At 37.3% G+C, this 22,267-nt stretch overlaps 1 protein-coding gene across 4 annotated transcripts in view; it reads right to left on the reverse strand.

Annotated features, from left to right (window-relative positions):
* Positions 1–22,267, reverse strand: part of LOC132673261 (protein argonaute-3) — a 114,313-nt gene that overhangs the window by 11,360 nt on the left and 80,686 nt on the right. For 3 of the 4 annotated variants that reach the window (XM_060625776.3, XM_060625779.3, XM_060625780.3), the window contains 5 exons: positions 20,649–20,833; positions 10,011–10,170; positions 8,439–8,529; positions 3,608–3,802; positions 3,134–3,268 (listed from right to left, as the gene is read on the reverse strand). In XM_060625776.3, coding sequence (XP_060481759.1) covers positions 3,134–3,268; positions 3,608–3,802; positions 8,439–8,529; positions 10,011–10,170; positions 20,649–20,833 — 766 coding nt within the window. The remainder of the gene's footprint in view (positions 1–3,133; positions 3,269–3,607; positions 3,803–8,438; positions 8,530–10,010; positions 10,171–20,648; positions 20,834–22,267) is intronic. The other variant, XM_060625777.3, reaches the window with a different exon arrangement.

Consider the following 22,267-nt stretch of genomic DNA (forward strand, 5'->3'; position numbering starts at 1 on the left):
AACTAAATTATGCCTATTCTTAATACACTAATCAAATTAACACGTATAAAAAGGTTTTCTTTACTTACAGAGACAGCAGAATGGGTTCATATCGCAGCTTCACCGGTTTCTAGTTGTTCTATTTAGGGCATGGTATTTTAACTACCTCTCATCTATTATTAGTAATAGTATTTAGAACAAAGGTGAAAGAGAAGCTGACAAATGAAGGACTAACATGACTAAACATCAGATGCTAGTAATCATTAAATCTAACTTAGGTTTTCCTAATCTTGCTTCTGAAGAAACATTTGGTTTTTCAGGCACAAAAAAAATTTACATAGAAATTTGGGGTCAAAGGCCTTTAACAACTGGAGGCCACAATAAAAAACTAACACTACTGCTATCAGAGAGGTTAACAGTGATTATAAGCATTCTGGAGCCAGAGTGCCTGATTTGAGTCCTAGCTCTACCAACAACTAGGCTTGTAAATCTTGTTCTTTAACCTCATATGCCCCAGTTTCCTTCTGTGGAAAATGATAATAATAATAAATACCTCATAGTGTTGTGATGATTAAATGAGTTAAATTTATAACAAATACCTATAACAAATACCTAGTCTGCTATGATTATTTCTTTTTCTCTATTATTTTTCTTTTTTCTTTTCCTCTATTATTACCACAATCACCACCACTCTACAACTAGCCAACCTTTATTGTGTGCTTAGCATGTATGTGCCAAGCACTGTTTTAGGTATATTACATATTTTTATTTATTTAATCCTTTTAACAACCCAAATAAGGAAGAAATTAATATTCACCCAAACCTTGCTGGGATGGAAACAGGCACAGAGACGTTAAGTTACTTGCCCAAAGTTACATGGAGAGTGTAACCAAAGACAAAATATATACCAAACCCAGCATATACTTCTCAGTCTTTTCTGTTGAACCCTTTCCCCAAGGAGACACTAACACTTGCAATTCTCAAATTTCTCTGCTCCACAGTTTGAAGGATGGGAATAGAGCAATGGAAATGACAGCAAGCCTGTTACTTGCCTATGCTTCATGCAGACAAGAATACAGATTTCCCTAGGTATTTACACCTCCTCCTCTTTCTAATTATAAAAATACATAGTCATACTACAAAACATAAAAATGAATTCTGTGAGGGGGTGTCTGGCTGGCTTAGTTGGTAGAGCATGAAATTCTTAATCTCGGGGTAGTGAGTTCAAGACCTACATTGGGTATAGAAATTACTTAAAAATAAAATCTTGCGGTGCCTCAGTGGTTCAGTCATTAAGTGTCCTATTCTTGATTTCAGCTCAGGTCATGATCTTGTGCTTCTTGAAATCGAGCCCTGCATTAAGCTCTGCAGAGCCTGCTTGGGATTCTCTCTCTCCCTCTCTCCCCGCTCCTTCACCGCTTGCACGTGTGTGTTCTCTCTCTAAATATATAAATAAACATTAAAAAAAAAAAAAAAAAGAGGGGTGCCTGGGTGGCTCAGTCAATTGGGCGGCCGACTACAGCTCAGGTCATGATCCCACGGTCTTTGAGTTCCAGCTCCGCATCGGGCTCTTTGTTGACAGCTCAGAGCCTGGAGCCTGCTTCTGATTTCTGTGTCTCCCTCTCTCTCTGCCCCTTCCCTGCTTGCTGTCTCTTTCTCTCAAAAATAATAAACATCAAAAGAACAAAAAAAACAAAAAAAAAAAAAAAGAGAGACATTCTGGGGTGCCTGGGAAACTCAGTCGGTTAAGTGTCTGACTCTTGGTTTCGGCTCAAGTCACGATCTCCCGGTTTGTGAGATTGAGCCCCTGTCTAGCTCCATGCTGACAGTGCAGAGCCTGCTTGGGATTCTCTCTCTCTCTCTCTCTCTCTCTCTCTGCTCCTCCCCAGTAGTGCGCGCTCTCTCTCTCTCTCAAAATAAATAAACATTAAAAAAAAAATAGACATTAAAAAAATAAAATCTCAAAAAAACTTCTGTGAATTTTAAAGGAAGCATTATTTAAAAGTTGGTTTACATGAATTTCCACTAATCACTCTAGAAAGTCCCTAGGTGTTTTTTTAAAAATATCTATCTATCTATCTATCTATCTACCTACCTACCTACCTACCTACCTACCTATCTATCTATCTAGTTTGAGCACGCACAAGCAGGGGAGGGGCAGAGAGGGGAGACAGAATTCAAAGCAGGCTCCAGGCTCCGAGCTGTCAGCACAGAGCCCCATCCCGATGTGGGGCTCAAATCCACGAACCGTGAGATCACGACCTGAGCCGAAGTTGATGCTTAACCAACTGAGCCACCCAGGTGCCCCAAGTCCCTAGCTTTTAAAAAAACAAATTCTTACAAGATTATTTTAAAAAATGAATGTACCTTATTCCCTCTGAACATTTAAGACACATAGGAATAGAAAGAACAAGTTTAAAACTATGAGCTTCAGGACACTTGGGTGGCTCAGTCAGTTAAGAGTCTGACTCTTGATTTTGGCTCAAGTCATGACCTCTGGTCATTGAGATTCAGCCCTGCTTAAGATCCTCTCTCTCCCTCTTTTTCTGCCCCTCCCCTGCTCTCTCTCTCTCAAAAAAAAGTAATAATAAATAAAATTTAAAAAATGCTTCTCCCAGGGGCGCCTGGGTGGCTCAGTTGATTAAGCATCCGATTTTGGCTCAGGTCATGATCTCATGGTCCATGAGTTCAAGCCCTGTGTCAGGCTCTGTGCTGACAGCTCAGAGCCTGGAGTCTGCTTCAGATTCTGTGTCTCCCCTCTCTCTGCCCCTCCCTAGCTCATGCTGTCTCTTGGTCTCTCTCTCAAAAAATAAATAAATAAAAAATAAAAAATAAATTAAAAAAAAAAAAAAAAGATTCTCCTATCCTTAAAAACAAAACAAAACAAAACAAAGAATTTCTTCACAATAACAAAAAGCATTAACAGGATTTTGAATACTTGGAGAATAGAACTTGGTTAACAGAAATTCTAGAAATTAAAAGCAACAACCTATTTGGATACTTTTATACTCATAATCTGCTAAGTTGAAATCTGCTAGTATATATTGGGACCTCTGCTTGGCAGAGAGCCTCTGTTAAGTGTTCTATGAGCTCTGTTAAGAGCTATCTGAGGTAAGTTTGTCTTATTATAGCATTACAACAGATGTAAAATTACCCTTTCTGTCCTATCAGCACAAAACAATCGAGTGTGATGTCTCTTCTGAACTACAATGTAGGTTATTCCAGGTTGATAGTCTTTTTCCAAACTGATGCAGGCTTCTCGAATTGCTAGTAGTTCATAATATAATACCTAGAGGAGATGAAATGGAAACATTTGATATAGTCAGTTGTTCTCTTATATATGCTTCAAACTAAGATCATAATTTAGTTTCAGGACTTCTTAATCTTATCACCTTACAGTTAAATACACTTCTTTATTCCATTTAAACTATTATCAGAGAATGATGTTAGCAATCAAGGCTTACACATCCATAGTAAGCTTTTTAGAAGGGAAAATCTAAGGAACCATCAGATTTTGACTTTTGAGAATTTTCAACCTAATTAAGGCTTCTAACTTTAGAACTAGGTTCCATATTATAAACACAGTATCTGGTTTAACCACAGAATGATGAGATCCCAGGCAACCAACCTGCCTAAACTGTCCCTCTGAAACACCATCCCGATAAAAGATGATACGAGTAGGTTTGAACCGAGTTGACTTATAAAATTGAATGAGAAGTTCTCGAACCATGGAAGCCAAGTCCTGGATGATCTCCTGTCGGGGTCTCTGAACTCTTACTGTGGCACAGTATCTGCTTGGGTGGGCATCCATACTACCTACAACCTAGGTTGGAAAAAGGAAAGAAAAATAGAAATTAAGACAATCAAAACTCCATGATTATGAGTTTTACAATAAAAAAAACTGAAAATAAGCACATGGATTTCATTTAAATTTGTAGTTTACTATAACATTATTACTGTTCATTTTCAAAGTAATAAAAAATTGATAATTCCCAGTGAAGAAGAGAATAAAAGATCCAGTATAGGGTCAAAAACTATTTTCTGGGGTACTTGGCTGGCTCAGTTGGTAGAATGTATATGACTCTTGATCTCAAGGTTGTGAGTTTGAACCCCACATTGGGTACAGAGATTACTTAAAAATAAAATCTTCAAAAACAAAACTATTTTCCTATGAGTAGGTTGAACTTTATATTAAAAAAAAAAATCAGGGCGCTCAGTTGGTTGAGCGTCCAACTTCGGCTAGGGTCACGATCTCAAGATTCATGAGTTTGAGCTCCGTATCACGCTGTGTGCTAACAGCTCAGAAACTGGAGTCTGCTTCAGATTCTGTGTCCCTCTCTTGTTCTGCCCCTCCCTCACTCATGCTCTCTGTCTCTCTCTGAAGAATAAAATATTAAAAAATTAAAAAAATATGTTTTTAGTTTTATTTATTAAAATTTTTTTAATGTTTGTTTATTTTTGAAGGAGAGAGAGACAGAGTGTCGGGGATGGGGGTGGGGCAGAAGGGAGGGAGACACAGAATCCGAAGCAGGCTCCAGGCTCTGAGCTGTCAGCACAGAGCCTGATGCGGGGCTCGAACTCACAAACTGTGAGATCATGACCCGAGCTGAAGTCGGTCGCTCAACTGACTGAGCCACCCAGGCGCCCCTGTTTTTAGTTTTAAACTCTACACCCAAAGCGGGGCTCAAACTCACGACACTGAGGTCAAGATTAGCATGCTCAGGGGCCCTGGGTGGCTCAGTCAGTTAAGTGTCCAACTTTGGCTCAGGTCATGATCTTGCAGTTCATGAGTTTGAGCCCCACATCTGGCTCCTCACTGACAGTGTGGAGCCTGCTTGGGATTCTCTCCCTCTACCCTCCTCCCTTTCACTCCCCCATTTGCCCATGCGAACGCACTCTCTCTTTCAAAATAAATAAATAAACTTAAAAAAGAAAAAAAAGAGGCACATGCTCTATTGACTGAGCCAACCATGCACCCCTGCACTTTACATTTAACAAGATTCTAATTTATAGATGTTGTTGGTATATATAAAGATTAGTAAGGAAAGAGAGACAAAAAGACATTCTTAGAAGAAGAGAAAGGAGGTAAGTAATAAAGAAGCCCCATTCAAACGCTTCATTTTTCTTTATATCTTTTACTCACAGACCTACTGAAGCATAATCTCTGGAACTCAAATATTTAAAAAAAAATGTTTATTTTGAGAGAAAGCATGCATGAGCGGGGGAGGGGTGCGGGGGGGAAGAGGGAGAGAGAGAGAGAGAGAGAAAGAAAGAGAGAGAATTATAAGCAGGCTCCGTGCTGCTAGCGCAGGGCTCAAACCCGTGAATCATGAGATCATGACCTAAGCCAAAATCAAGAGTCAGACGCTTAACTGACTGAGCCACTCAGGTGCCCCTGGAACCCAAATATTTTTTAAATGTCTACACATCATTCTTTTTAAAAAAAAAAAATTTTTTTTTTTAACGTTTATTTATTTTTGGGACAGAGACAGACAGAGCATGAACGGGGGAGGGGCAGAGAGAGAGGGAGACACAGAATCGGAAGCAGGCTCCAGGCTCTGAGCCATCAGCCCAGAGCCCGACGCGGGGCTCGAACTCACGGACCGCGAGATCGTGACCCGAGCTGAAGTCAGACGCTCAACCGACTAAGCCACCCAGGCGCCCCATGTCTACACATCATTCTAATCAGAGCTGAGTCTGAGACCCAGCTGGTCACTCTGCCTCCAGCTTCTCTTTCTTCCAGTGTAGGATCTATATCAAAGCCATATTTCAAAAATGGAACTCTGTAACCCCATGTTCACTGTACATGTAGTCAAGATGTGGAAACAACGTAAGTGTCCATAAATGGATGAAAGCATTAAAAAATGTAGCATATATAAACAATGGAATATTACATTACTCAGCCATAAATAAATAAGGATGAAATCTTGCCATTTGTGCAAATATGGGTGAACTTTGAAGACATTATACAAATCAAAAAAGTCAGAGAGAGAAAGTCAAATACCACATGATCTCACTTCTATGTGGAGTAAAGCAAAACATAACAAAATAAAACAAAAGCAACCAAGCTCAAAGATGCAGTGACTGGATTGTTAGTTGCCGGAGGCAGGGGGTGGGTGATGGATGAAATGGGGAAGGGGGTTCAAAGATACAAATTTCTAGTTATAAAATAAATTCTGTCATTGAGAGGTACTGTATAGCATGCAGTATGATGATGACTATCATTAATAACACTGTATTGAATATTTGAAAGTTGTTAAGAGAGTAAATCTGAAAAGTTCTCATTACAAGAAAAAAATTTTGTAACTATGTATGGTGACAGATGTTAATTAGACTTACTGTACACATCTTTTTACAATATATACATATATCAAATCATTACGTTGCAATTACGGGTCAATTATACTTCAATTAAAAATAATAAAAAATAGTACTTCAAAAGAGCGCCTAACTTCCTGTCAGTAATTTAATGCCTTATTACTTGAAACCAAAATATGGAAAATTCTTATGTTTCTCTTCTGTGTTAGGTCAGACTAGAAAATAATCAAGAGTTTTTAAAGAAATGAACTAGAACTTGTCTACTATGTACACAGGATTTTATTTACTTTATCATCTATAGGTTAAAAAAAAAAGAACTCTAGCCATTTCGTTCCTCTTAATGGTATCTCATTACTAACAAGTAAATCTATAACCCTTTGTGTATGGCACAAAAAGCCACACAAAAGCTTACTAGCCTCACATCTGCTATACTGCATTCCAATTTCCTACATTGCTCAACGTTCTCAACACACCAGGTTTTTGTGATCTAAATTTTAATTTATATTGCTATTAAAGTAGTATCTATTATACTATGTGGCATTTATTACTTACATTTGTTTTTCACACTGGTCTTTAAGTTCTTGGGAATAGAAGCCATATAGCAAAATGAATTAATTAATAAATTCTATTTATAAGACCTCTGATAATAATAAAAGAAAATGGATATTTGGCAGAAATGGATTTAGTAGAAAAGGACAATGACTACCCAGAAGTCCAAAATTTAAGCTAGGCTTAAATTTTCTCGGAAAATGACCCCAAGATAGCAAATTCAAAGTAAGTCTTTTGAATTTTTTTTGAAAAAATAATTTCATCTTCTATAAGAGCATTTTTATGAATATCGGAAGTGGCTCAATACTACCTCTAGGACATCTTGAAATGACAATTCATGCGTAACTATAAGAATAAAAAGCAATACAATTTACTAACAGATAAAAGCAAATTTCCTTCACTAATAAAAATAGCTTTGGAATCTTAAGAATTTTAACATTACTATCATTTACATGGACAAATAAAATGTACCAGGTTGTTGTAACTTAAGATTTATGTAAAGTTTATTATAAAGGTAACAGAAAACATATGTAAAACATTTTACAGTTTAATTTGTGAAATTTATCAAGTATGGATAAAATATGTTGACATTTTCAAAATGTTGCTATTTGTTAAAAATCAAGGAATTTCAAGGTGGGTAAAATATTATCTGGCTTTCTGAAGTTTATAAGAACTACACTTAAAAGAACTGACGAAACTTTACAAACACAGAGGTGGGCAGAGACATAAAAGGCAAATGTTGGGTGTCTGGGTGGCTCAGTCAGTTAAGCGACCGACTTCAGCTCAGGTCACGATCTTGCGGTCCGTGAGTTCGAGCCCCATGTTGGGTTCTGTGCTGACCACTCAGACCCTGGAGCCTGCTTCAGATTCTGTGTCTCCCTCTCTTTATGTCCCTCCCCTTCTGGTGCGCTCTCAAAAATAAATAAACATTAAAAAAAAAAAGGCAAATGTTAAAAGTAGGAACGGTAGTATTAAAACAGAATTCAGGTGCAAACTATTAGACTGGACAAAGGTAGAAGAATTTTACATTGAAAAAATGCAAAGACACTACTGAAATACATAAACTCTTTAAATAAAAACTAACTGAAAAGATATAATCAATAGAGAGGTCAAATAGGTAAATTAAAGTAGGAAACAAAAGACTTGAGTCATACAACTAATAAGCTTGATTTAATAAATATATGTAACTTGTAGCCCCCAAACCAGAGAATAACCTTTTTTTTTTTTAATTTTAAAATGTTTATTCATTTTTTGAGAGAGAGGCAGAGAGTAAGCAGGGGAAGGGCAGAGAGAGGGAGAATTTGAAGCAGGCTCCAGGCTCTGAGCTGTTGGCAGAGCCCAATGTGAGGCTCAAACTCACAAACTGCAAGATCATGACCTGAGCCGAAGTCGGAAGATTAACTGTGCTACCCAGGTGCCCCAAGGGAATGATCATCCTTTAAAAAAAATCCAAAGACTATTTGAAAATTGGTTCTAGATAAATATATTTATAAAAATTGGTTTCAAAGAAAAAATGTCATTAAAATTCAAAAAGCTGAAACCAAAATGTTGATCCTTTAAACTTTAGACAAGATAAACCTAATAACACTCACAGCAGCAATAGAAGGCTTCTTCCCATCACCAGCTGGTGGATGAGTGACATCTGCTCCCAAAAAGATCACGGGTTGCTGGAACACAGAAGGTCTTAAACACATTTTTTAAAAGAGTTAGATAATTCATTTTTTCATAATGCATTTATCTGTTCATACTACTGCCACACAAATACAAGTTGCTGACACAGCACAGAGGAGGTCTTACACAGACAGCTTCAAAGGCCTGAATTACTGTTTTATTCTCTTCATTCATGAATCCCTGACTCAATGAAGTAAAAGCTATCACAATAGGTCTATCCAATGTCCTATTCAGAGCAATTTTCTGCCTTAAGCATTGGTGCTGGTGGTTGCAAAGGGCAGGCATTCTTCATAAGAGGCATAAAATGATAAACTGCCTCATATTAATCCCAGTTTGTATCAATCTTTCTGTAATCTATTTACATTTAAACTATGTAATCTCTCAAGGAGAAAAAGAATCATTAACCTTTTCACTGAAAAGGATTACAGGAATCTACTACTCCCCTTCCTGTGGCCAAAAGTATAAATACTTAACAGTCATAAAGTAGTTGGTCAGTCATTTTATTTAAAAAACTATATCCTTTATGGGGTGCCTGGGTGGCTCAGTCAGTTAAGCATCTAATTCCTTATCTCGGCTCAGGTCATGATCTCATGGTTCATGAGACAGAGCCCCTCATAACACTCTGTGCTGACAGTGCGGAGCCTGCTTGGAATTCTCCCTCTCTCTCCTGCTTGTGTTCTCTCTCAAAAAAGATAAACATTAAAGAAAACCAACAATTATGTCCTTTAAGATTCAAATGATTGTCTCTTAGTTGGTGCACTTGATAGAATTCTATACCCATCTCATTTATGATTCTCATCTATTTAACAGACAGCATGCAAAAACAGAAAACAAAAAGGGCTTTTGTGCCAAACACACATGGGTCTATCCTTATTCTAATGCTTATCTGTGGTGCATTCTAGTCAAGATATTTTTTTAAAGCCTCAGTTGTTTCAACTATTAAAAGGAAACCTGTTGTTCAATTCTCAGTCTCTTGCCCAGCACCTGTTTCTAGGTCATTATGTCATTCTTCCTAAGAGCTCTTAGACATGATAACAATTTGACAGTAACATCTGTTGTCCCACTGAAGGTAGCAGAGGTTGACAAGGCTCACTTAAATGATTCACTTAACTGACATGCCCCACCCAAGACCCTCAATTCTTCCCTTACTTTCTAGGTTGAGTGAGCAGCCTCATAATACCAGATTAAAGAGGACTATCAAATAACGAGAAAATTCTTCAAGTTGAGCTCTCCAGTGAGAAATACGTAAAGTTCTCAAATACTTTCTAACTGGGCAAGAGGTTATTTGTATATACTAAATAAAAATGGAGTTGAAAGGGGATTTTTCACAAGGGAATCTCTTAATCTTGCCTTAAATTTTTTTGCTAAAATGTCTACTTATCTCCCATGGCAGGAATCATCAAAAATATCTCTTACACTGATTTTAGATATAGTGATATATAGAAAAATTAAGATGAAAAGTAATTAACATTTAATTGATTAGCTTATCTTACCTTTGATGAGGTACAAGAATATTATTGATCCCTCCGAGTTTAACATTTATCTTTAGGCACAAGTTTGAGAGAGTTTGAGGGGATGTTTTTATTACATTCTTGACTTGGACACACTGCGTAGCCATACCCAAAAGTGTATCTCCTACACGTTTCACTTCCGCTATGGAACAAATACAAATATCTCCAGTTAGAAAAAAGGTCAAGCTTCACTGAAAACTAAGCTATACATCACTGGATTACAGGACTCTAAAAATTTTAACAATACTAAAACAATGCTGTTATAATTTAAAGTATACTGCCTTGAAGATTAGCTTAAATAGTTAGTGATAATTTTCCCATTTGTTTTCTTCTTTATGTAAGAAAAGTATATTTTTGTCATCATAAAAATAATATAACCATAATAACTGAAAATCCAGAAAGAAAAATATCACACATAATCCCTTGTTAGCATTTTATTGTACTTTCTTCCAGTGATTTTTCTCATTTATATTATTTTAATGCAGTTATACTTATAGTTTAGTTACAGCATTCAATCTTATTTTGCAACTTTTAACTTAAAATTAGTCTTTACAGTGTATGGGGCATCTTGGCGGCTTAGTTGGTTAATTAAGTGTATGACTCTTGGTCTTGGCTCAGGTTATGATCTCATGGTTCGTGAGTTCAAGCCTTGAGTCAGGCTCTGTGCTGCCAGAGCCCACTTAGGACTCTCTCTGTCTCTCTTTTTGTACCTGCCCCCCCCCCCCCCCAACTCTCCCATGTATGCTCCTTCTCTCAAAATAAATAAACATTAAAAAAAATAAAATAAAAAGTCTTTACAATGTAAAGAATAAAAGGTCCCTGTAACTTTCCTTCTCTTTGCCATTATGACAACCATAAAGAGTTCAGTATACATACCTTCTTTTTTATAAAACACATGGAAAACTTTTCTTTTTAATGTTTATTTTGAGAGAGAGAGAGAGAGAGAGAAAGAGAGCAGGGCAGAGACAGAGAAGGAGAGAGAATCCAAAGAGGGCCCTGAGCTGTCAGCACAGATCCCGATGCAAGGCTAGAAATCACCAACCGTGAGATCATGACCAGAGCTGAAATCAAGGGCCAGATGCTTAACCAACTGAGCCACTCAGGTGCCCCACACATGGAAATAAATAAATAGATAAATAAATAAATAAATAAATAAATAAATTTATTTTAAAAGCAAACCTGCATTCTATTTTGCAAACTGGCATTTTCATTTAATAATGTAGTATATTCTGAATCTTAATATATAAATTGCTATTATTTCTAATAATAACAGTCTGTTTTTAAATGTCATAAAGAATCTAACCAGTCATACACAGATATGTTTATAGCTTGTTCCAGGTTCTCATTATTTCAAACAAAGCTACACAAATAATATCCCTGTACATTTATTTTTGTTTGGTTATGTAACTACAGCTTCAGGATACATTTCTACAAATAGAATTGAGGGGTCAGAGGTATATATATTTAACATTTTTGTAGATACTGATAAATTGCTCTCCAAAAAGGTTTATTCATTCACTCAACAAATATTTAATGTGCACTTAATACATGTTAGTACTGTGTGAGGCTCTAAATACACAATGTCTTTGAAGATGTACAAACGGCTAATAGTCACATTAAAAGATGCTCCACATCACTAATTATTAGGGAAATGCAAATCAAAACCACAACACGATACCACTTCATACCCATTAGGATGGTTATTACCAAAAAGGAAAAAAAAAAAAAAGAAAAGAAAATGACAAGTATTGCTGGGATGTGGAAAAACTGGAACCCTTGTGCGTTACTGGTAGGAATGCAAAATGGTGCAGCTGCTATAAAAGAAGCAAATACAGTAGACTTGAACAGCATCATTAAATAACTGCAGTTAAAAGACATTTATAAAATACTTCACTTAATAACAGCAAGAATATACATTCTTCTCAAACTTATACAACATTCAGTAAGACAGACCTCATTCTGGTCCAAAAACATAACTTAGCAAATTTAAAAGAACAGAAATCATACTAAATATGGTCTCAGACCACAGCCAAATTAAACTAGAAATCAGTAACAGAAAGATAGCTGGGAAATCCCAAAATATGTGTATATTACATTAAAAGTATACAGACTAGAAAGGAAGAAATAAAACTGCTCACAGGATATATGACTGTCTTGGTAGAAAATCCCAAAGAATGAAAGAAACACCTCCTGGAACTAATAAGTGACTATAGTAGGGTTGCATGATACAAAGTAAATATACAAAAGTCACCTGCTTTCCTAAATGCCAAAAATGAACAACTGAAATTGAAAATGAAAAACACAATTACCATTCACATTAGTATCAAAAGAAAAAAAAAGATACACTTGGGTATAAATCTAACAAAATGTGTACAGGATCTATACAAAATTGTAAAATTCTGATAAAAAGTCAAAGAAGCTCTAAACAGAGAGACAGTACGTCTTCAAGGATGGGAATACTTAACATTCTTAAGATGTCGATTCTTTCCAGCCTGATTAATAGACTCAATGTAATCCTAATAAAAATCTCAGCAAATTATTTTGTGGATATTCCAAACAGATTCTAAAGGTTATACAGAGAGGCAAAAGATTTAGAATAGCTAACACAATAGTGAAGAAGAACAAAGTCAGAGAACTGACACTACCTGACATTAAGACTTACATTAGTATCAAGACTGTGATGTTAGCAAATAAACAGACATATAGACCAATGGAACAAAATAAAAAGCCCAGAAATAGACACACAAATATAGTTAATCAATCTTTGACAAAGTAGCAAAGGCAACTTAATGGAGAAAGATAGTCCTTCCAACAAATAGAACTGGAAGAACTGGATAGTGACATGCAAAAAATTGAATCTAGTAACAGACAGTACATCTTTCACGGAAATTAACTCAAAATGAGTTATATACCTATATATATAAAAAAAAACTATAAAACTACTAGAAAGTAACATAGAAGAAATCCCAAGAAGACCCTGGGCTTGGTAACAAGGTTCTAATTTTTTTTTTGTTTTTACCTTTTTATTTATTTTTGAGAGAGACAGAGACAGAATGCGAGTGGGTTGGGGCAGAGAGAGAGACACACACACACACACACACACACAGAATCTGAAGCAGGCTCCAGGCTCTGAGCTGTCAGCACAAAGCCCGACATGGAGCTTGTATTCATGAGCTATGAGATCATGACCTGAGCTGAAGTCAGACGCTCAACCATCTGAGCCACCCAGGTGGCCCTGCAACAAGCTCTAATTATAACCCCGAAAACATGATCTGTGAAAGAAAAATTAATGAGTTGGACTTTATTAACATTAGAGACTTTTAGTCTTTATTAACATTAGAAACTCTTTTTTTAAATGTTTATTTTTGAGACAGAGAGAGCGTGAGTGCGAGCATGAGCAGGGAAAGGGCAGAGAGGGGGAGACAGAGGATCTGAGATGGGCTCCATGTTGACAGCCCGATGTGGGGCTTGAACTCATGAACTGTGAGATCATGACTGGAGCCGAAGTTAGACCCTTAATCAACAGAGCCACCCAGGCATCCCTAGAAACTGTTAAGAGGATGAAAAGACAGGCCAGACTGGAAGAAAGTAAATGCAAAATACATATATGATAAAGAACTTGAAACCAAAATATACAAGAACTCTTAGAACTGAAAAATAAGAAAACAACTTAAAAGTGGGTGAAAGGCTGGAATAGACATGTCACTAAAGAAGATATACAGATGCTCGACGTCACTCTTCATCAGGGAAATCAAAACCACAAATCAAAACCACACTGAGATACCACCTCATGCCAAGTCAGAGTGGCTAAAATGAACAAATCAGGAGACTATAGATGCTGGCAAGGATGTGGAGAAATGGGAACCCTCTTGCACTGTTCGTGGGAATGCAAACTGATGAAGCCACTTTGGAAAACAGTGTGGAGGTTCCTCAAAAAATTAAAAATAGATCTACCCTATGATCCAGCAATAGCATTGCTAGGAATTTACTCAAGGGATACAGGAGTACTGATGCATAGGGGCACTTGTACCCCAATGTTTATAGCAGCACTTTCAACAAGAGCCAAATTACGGAAAGAGCCTAAAGGTCCATCAACTGATGAATGGATAAAGAAATTGTGGTTTATATACACAATGGAATACTATGTGGCAATGAGAAAGAATGAAATATGGCTTTTTGTAGGAAGGTGGATGGAACTGGAGAGTGTTATGCTAAGTGAAATGAGTCATACAGAGACAGATACCATATGTTTTCACTCTTACGTGGATCCTGAGAAACTTAACAGAAGACCATGGGGGAGGGGAAGGAAAAAAAAAGTTAGGGAGGGATCCAAACCATAAGAGACTCTTAAAAACTGAGAATAAACTGAGGGTTGATGGGAGGTGGGAGGGAGGGGGAAGTGGGTGATGGGCATTGAGGAGGGCACCTGTTGGGATGAGCACTGGGTGTTGTATGGAAACAAATTAGACAATAAATTCATATTAAAAAAAAGAAGAAGATATGTAGATGGCAAGGAAGCACGTGAAAAGATTCTCAACATTATGTGTCACTAAGGAATTGAAAATTAAAACAACAGTAAGATACACTACAAATTAGAATGGCTAAAATAATAAAAAATTGACAATACTAAATACTGAAGAGGATTTAGTACACAGTAGGAACTTTTATTCGTTGCTGTGGGAATACAAAATGGTACAGCCATTTTTAAAAAGTTTATTCAGGGGTGCCTGGGTGGCTCAGTCGGTTAAGCGTCCGACTTCAGCTCAGGTCATGATCTCACGGTCCGTGAGTTCGAGCCCCGCGTCGGGCTCTGTGCTGACAGCTCAGAGCCTGGAGCCTGCTTCCGATTCTTTGTCTCCCTCTCTCTCTGACCCTCCCCCATTCATGCTCTGTCTCTCTCTGTCTCAAAAATAAATAAACATTAAAAAAAAAATTAAAAAAAAAAAAAGAAAAAAAAAAGTTTATTCATTTACTTGTTTAAGCAGTCTCTACAGTCAATGTTGGTCTCAAACTCATGACCCAAAGATCAAAAGTCTCATGCTCTTCTGACTGAGCCAGCCAGTGCCCGAGTATAGACATTTTGGCAGTCTCACCAAAAGATAAAGCAATTGTGTTCCTATTTACCCAAGTCAGTTGGAAACTTATTTATGTCTATCCAAAAACCTGCACGTGAATGTTTACAGCAGCAATCATAATTGCCAAAAAACTGGAAGCAATGAAAACATCCTTCTTGATTACGAGGTAAAAACAGGTTAAATGGATAACAAACTAATACATCTATACAATGGAATATTTTTCAGCAGTAAAAAGAAATGACTTATCAAGCTACAAAAAGACATGAAGGAACCTTAAATGCATACTGCTAAGTGAAAGAAGCCAATTAGAAAGGGTACATACTGTAGGAGTCCAACTATACAACATCTTAGAAAAGGCAAAACTATAGAAACAAAAGGGCCAGTGGATGTCAAGGTTTTGAGGAGAGACAGGGAGGGATGAACAGGTGGAGTACAGGGGATTTTTAGAGCCATGAAACTATTTTTTACGATACTGTATATATATATGATGTTTTACATTTATCAAAACCCACAGGCCTGTCCAACACAAAAAGTGAACTTTAATGTAAGTTTTTACATTAATTAAGATTTATAAATTTTATTTATTTATTTATAAATCAATTAATAATGATTTATCAGTATTGGTTCATTAAATGTACCACACCAATACAAGATGTTAATAACAGGGAAAACTTTGCAGAGGAAGGGGTAAATATATAGGAACTCTCTACACTATCTGCTTAATTTTTCTGTATATCTAAAATAAAAAAAAATCTATTAATTAAAAAATTGCACTAGAAGAAATGTAGAGAATGGACTGAAAAGGAACTACAGGGAATGCAGGCAAGAATGTCAGCTAGGAGGCTATGGTAATACCAACTTTCTCTCCCATGAACAGTGTATGAGAGTCAATATTTATTTTTATTTTTGCCAGAAATGGGTATTATGATTATTAGTAAAAAATTACTTATTCAAGTTCATATTTTCTTAATGACTAATGAGGCTGAGCATCTTTTCATCAGATAACTGACCATTTGTTTCATTTGTTTTTCTGTTTTATGTCCTTTGTCTATTTTTCAGTTGAGTTGTTTGTCCTTTCCTTATTGATTTACAAATTCTTTGAGTTCAAGCTTCTGTATTTTATCAGTTTTTAAAGTATCTTTTTTTTGGGGGTTGCCTGGGTGGCTCAGTTGGTTAAGCATCTGACTTTGGCTCAGGTCATGATCTCATAGCTCATGAGTTCGAGCCCTGCACTGGGCTCTGTGCTTTTTTTTTTTTTAATGTTTATTTATTTTTGAAGGAGAGACAGAGCATGAGTGGGGGAGGGACAGAGAGAGAGAGAGGGAGACACAGAATCCAAAGCAGGATCAAGGCTCTGAGCTGTTAGCACACAGCTCAACCTGGGGTTTGAACTCACAAGCTGTAAGATCATGACCTGAGCCTAAGTTGGTCGGTTCAACTGAGCTACCCAGGCACCACTAAAAATTTTGAATTTTATAACATCATTTGTAACCACTGCATACTATTTTATTAACATATTATAGCTTACTCATTGTTTAAAGCCAGTTCTCAATAGTTTTATTTATTTTTAAAGGTTTATTTTTGAGAGATAGATAAGGCATGTGTGGGGGAGGGCCAGAGAGAGAGTGGGAGACACAGAATCCAAAGTAGGCTCCATGTTCTGAGCTGTCAGCATAGAGCCCGATATGGGAATGGAACCCACAAACCATGAGATAATGACCTAAGCCGAGGTCGGATGCTTAACCAACTGTGCCAACCAAGCACCCTCTCAATAGTTTTTTAATATCACAGATACCATTATGAAAATTCTGTGCATAGAATTTTCTCCATTATGAATTCTTTCCTTTGAACACCTTTTTGTAATTGAAATTACTGAATCACACAAACACATTTTTATACTTTTGATAGGATATTATCAATTTAACTGCCATCAGCAATATATTAAAATTCTAGATTCACTTCATACTCACAAGCACTAAGTATTATAATATTTAAATACATTTGCTAATTTAGTAACATAAAATTTTTCTTTCATTTTTTTTAAACAGAAAGAGTGAATGTACTTGAGTGGGGGAAAGCAAGAGAAAATCTCAGGCAGGCTCCATACCCAGAGCAGAGTCCAACATGGGGCTCGATCCCACCACCTCAGGATCATGACCTGAGCGAAAACCAAGAGTCTAATGTTCAACCGAGTCACCCAGCTGCTCCTAAAATTTTTCCTTTTATTTACTTGTAGTTTTCTTTAACTTTTAGTGAAAACCAATACTTTCTCATATAACTGGTTTTGTTTTGTCTTGAGAAATTTTGGTTTATATTCTTGCTCACTAATCTATAAGAATATAAGGATTTTTTCTTTCATCACAATAACAGATCTATATGGATATTTTAATAATAAATTAGCCCTCTGTTGTCTCCATTTGCTGCAAACACTTTTTAGATTCTATTGGTTTCCATTTATTTACTTATTATCATTATATATTTGTGAGATATAGAAAATTGAATTTTTATGTAGTAAATCTAACAATTTCTCCTTTGTGAACAGTTCTATCCTTCTTTTCTTTTTAAGAGTTAGAGAGAGAATGTGAGTTGGGGAGGAGGGCAGAGGGAGAGAGAGAATTTTAAGCAGGCTCTGGGGCACCTCTGGTGGCTCAGTCCATTAAACACCCAGCTCTTGATTTCAGCTCAGGTCATGATCTCAAGGTTGGTGAGACTGAGCCTCACGTCAGGCTCTGCACTGATAGCATAGAGCCTGCTTGGGATACTCTCTCTGTCTCTCTTTTTCCCCCTCTGCTTCTCCCTACCTTTGTGCACGTGACTGCATGCTCGCTCTCTCTCAAAATAAATAAATAAACATAAAAAAAAAAAAAGAAAAAGAAAAAGAAAAAGGAATCTTAAGCAGGCTCCATGCTCAGGGTGGAGCTTGACATGGGGCTCAATCCCATGACCCTGGGAGCCTGACCTAAGCCAAAATCAAGAGTCAGATACTCAACCAAATGAGCCACTAAGGCACTTTTATCATTTAAAATTTTTTTTTAAATTTAGATTTAAGTTTGTTAACATACAGTGCAATACTGGTTTCTGGAGTAGAATTTAGTGATTCATCGCTTATATATAACACCCAGTGCTTATCATAAGTGCCCTCCTCAGTACCCATCACTCCACCCTAGCCCATCTTCCACCCACCTCCGCCAACCCCCAGTTTATTCTCTATCATGAAGAGTCTGTTGTGGTTGGGGTGCATAGTGGCTCAGTCAGTTAAAGCATCCAACTCTTGATTTCGGCATAGGTTGTAATCTCATGGTTTGTGGGGTTGAGCCCCCTGTTGGGCTCCACGCTGACAGCATGGGGCCTGTTTTGGATTCTCCCCCTCCCTCCCCTCCCTCCAACATCTCTCTCAAAATAAATAAACATTAAAAAATAAAGTCTGTTGTGGTTTGTTTCCTTCTCCTCTCCCTTCCCACATGTTCATGTGTTTTGTTTCTTAAATTCCACATATCAGTAAAATCGTATCGTATTTGTTTTTCTTGGACTGACTTATTTTGCATAGTATAATACATTCTAGCTCCAACCATGTCATTACAAATGGGAAGATTTCATTCTTTTTGATGGCTGAGTAATTCCATCATATATAAATACTGTATATTCCTTACCCAGTCATTAGTCAATGGATATTTGGGCTCTTTCCATAGTTTGGCTGCTGTTGATAATGCTGCTATATAAACAATGAGGTGCAGCATGTACACCTTCAAATCTGTATTTTTGTATCTTTTGGGTAAATACCTAATAATGCAATTGCTGGATCATAGAGTAGTTCTATTTTTAGTTTCCGGAGGAACCTCCATACTATCCTCCAGAGTGGCTGCACCAGTTTGCATTTCCACCAACAGTGCAAGTGAGTTCTCCTTTCTCTGCATCCTTACTAACACCTGTTGTTTCTTGTGTTGTTAATTTTAGCCATTCTGACAGGTGTGAGGTGGTATCTCATCATGGTTTTGATTTGTATTTCCCTGATCACGAATGATGTTGAGGATCTTTTCATGTGTCTGTTTGCCATCTGGATGTCTTTGGAAAAATGTCTACTCATGTCTTCTGCCCTTTAAAAAAAAATATTTATTTATTTTTGAGAGAGGGAGAGGGAGAGGCAGAGGGACAGGCAGAGGGGGAGAGGGGGAGAGGGGGAGAGGGGGAAAGGGGGAAAAGGGGGAGAGGGAGAGGGAGAGGGAGTAGGGCAGGGGCAGAGACAGAGGGAGAAAGAAAATCCCAAGCAGGCTCCAGCTTCAGCGCAGAGCCTGATGCAGAGCTTGAATGCACGAACCGCAAGATCATGACCCAAGTTGAAATCAAGTCACACACTTAACTGACTGAGCCACCCAGGCGCCTTCTGCCCATTTCTTAACTGGGTTATTTATTTTTTGGGTGTTGAGTTTGGTAAGTTCTTTATAGATTTTGGATACTATCAGATACGTTGTTTGCAAATATCTTCTGCCATTCTGTAGGCTGCCTTTTAGTTTTGTAGATTGTTTCCACCTGTTCTATCATTTCTAAACCTAAACGACTATACGCCATTCAGTAGTTTGAAAATTATACTTTCTTTGTATTTTTCAAGATTCAATGATTTATGTTTAACTTATAATTATGACTAAACTTTTTGTTTACAATAATAGTTATCATTTACTGGGTATTCACTATATAATAGGTACTATTCTAGGCCCTGTTTATATATGTAAATTTATTTAATCCTTACAACTACTCTCTATAGGTTAGTTATTTTTAGTATCCCAATTTCAAAGATGAGGACACTAAAGCCTAGTGTGGGTGGTTAAGTAATTCAGCTATATCACACAGGTAGTATAGCTGGCAGAACCTGTTTTTGTTTGTTTTTATTTTTTAGAGAGAGAGTCTGAGCAGTGAAGGGGCAGAGAAGGGGCCAGAGGATTTGAAGCAGGCTCCGTGCTGTCAGCAGAGAGCCTGATGCAAGGCTCAAACCCATGAACAGTGAGATCATAACCTGAGCTGAAGTTAGATGCTCAACCAACTGAGTCAGCCAGGAGCCCCCAGAACCTGAGTTTTAAGTAGCACAGTCTGACTCCAGAGCCTGTGCTCTTAACCAATATATCATATACTGATACTCAAGTTATCTCAATGCCATTTTAAAGAAATAATTCTTTTTTTTAACCATTTTTTTGTGATGCCTCCTTCACTAAAATTCTTTTCACAGGGTCTCTTCTTGGGACTATTAAAAAAAAATTTTTTTTTAATGTTTATTTTTAAGAGAGGGGGAGAGAGAGAGAGAGTGCGAACAGGGGTGGGGCAGGGAGAGAGGGAGACACAGAATCCAAAGCAGGTTCCCTCTAAGCTGTCAGCACAGAGCCTGACACAGGGCTCAAACACACGAACCGTGAGATCATGACCTGAGCTGAAGTCGGACGCTTAACCAACTGAGCCACCCAGGTGCCCTTCTTCTTGGGCTAGTTTGCTCTACTGATTTGTGTTTTCCAAAAATATCAAGTACTTGAAGAAAAAAACAATCTTAACACATCCTTACCATACACTGGCGTCTTCCCTGGCAGGATGACGATAATGAGCTGCAGCCCTGAGTAGGTGTTCTTGAGATGCCGGAACATGGGCTCCACGCTGTCTGCCCCCTGCGCGTATTTGCAGAAGCAAGGCTGGCCCTGGATGGGCATCCCTGCATCTTTAGAAATCTTACGCAGCTGGTCCGTGAAACCCCTAGAAAGAGAAATCACTAAAACTAAATCCTTTGTCTAATTATTCACATCTACAAAGTGGAATGGAAAGTTTGAGAAGTGAATGGAAAATGAAGCAAAGATCTGTGTGCTCCATATATGAAGAGGTCACCAAGATTACTGAAATAAAGGCAATGGGGGGTCAGTAATCTATTTTCCAAACTAAGAACATTACTATAGAATTATGTGGTATTCTGTAGTTTATAAAGGGCATTAGTAATACAGTATGCTGGTTAAGAGTTCATTTCTAGACTTAGCATGACAGGTTTCAATCCTAATTCTGTCAATTACTAGCTCTGAAATCTTAAGCAAATTTTTTTAGTTTCTCTCATCTGTAAAATGATTACTTCCATTACAGAATTGGTGTGAATAAAGTGAGATAATAAATGAGCTTAGCACACTGCCCAAGACATGGTAAGAACTTGATAAATTTAAACTATTGTATACTTTCTTTTTTTTTTTAAATAGTGTTTATTTTTTTTTTAACATTCTTATTTATTTTTGAGAGAGACAGAGAGAGAGACACACACACAAAGTGTAAATAGGGGAGGGGCAAAGAGGGAGACACATAATCTAAAGCAGGCTCCAGGCTCTGAGAGGTCAGTACAGAGCCCGATGTGGAGCTCGAACCCACACACCGTGAAATCATGACCTGAGCTGAAGTCAGACGCTTAACTAACCAAGCCACCCAGGTGCCCAATTTCTTTTTTTTAAGTGTTATTTATTTATATTTGAGAGAGACAGAGAGAGAGGGAGAGAGAGAGCACATACATGAGCAGGGGAAGGGCAGAGGGAGAGGGAGACAGAGAATCCCAAGCAGGCTCTGCACTGTTTGAGCAAAGTCTAATGCAGGGCTCAAATTCACAAACCGTGAGACCATGACCTGAGCTAAAACCAAGAGGATGCTTAACAAAACTGAGCCACTCAGGTGCCCCATCGCACATTGTCTAATTTGATCATGACAACATTCATAATAAAGTGGTAGGTGAGGTATTATTTCTATTTTACAGATGAGGCAACAGTTTCAGGGACATTAAGTATTTGACCGATGTCTAATGGCTACATGAATGTAGAGTCAGAAGTATGACCTACTCCAAAATTTCCTTCCACAATATTATGTATCTGAAACTAGAACAGCAGGGAAGGCTGTGTCTTCAGAAAAGATAAATTAAAAAAAAAAAAAAGAAAAGAAACCAACATTTAAGAACAAATGAGGCAGGAAGCATTTCAATGCATTTTATCCACACTAAAAAAAACCCAGAAGACTAAATCCATATTAAAACAAAATTCTGCATTTAACTTAGGATAAACAAGTAATGATGTCATGCTTTAACAATCACTTTACTTGTTTTTAAAACAAATAAGGTCCTAAGCCAAGGATCTGAGTCATCTTTGCTCAAAAACATTCTAATTCCCT

This window comes from Panthera onca, chromosome C1 (assembly GCF_046562875.1).
Source record: "Panthera onca isolate mPanOnc1 chromosome C1, mPanOnc1 haplotype 2, whole genome shotgun sequence".
Lineage (NCBI taxonomy): Eukaryota > Metazoa > Chordata > Mammalia > Carnivora > Felidae > Panthera > Panthera onca.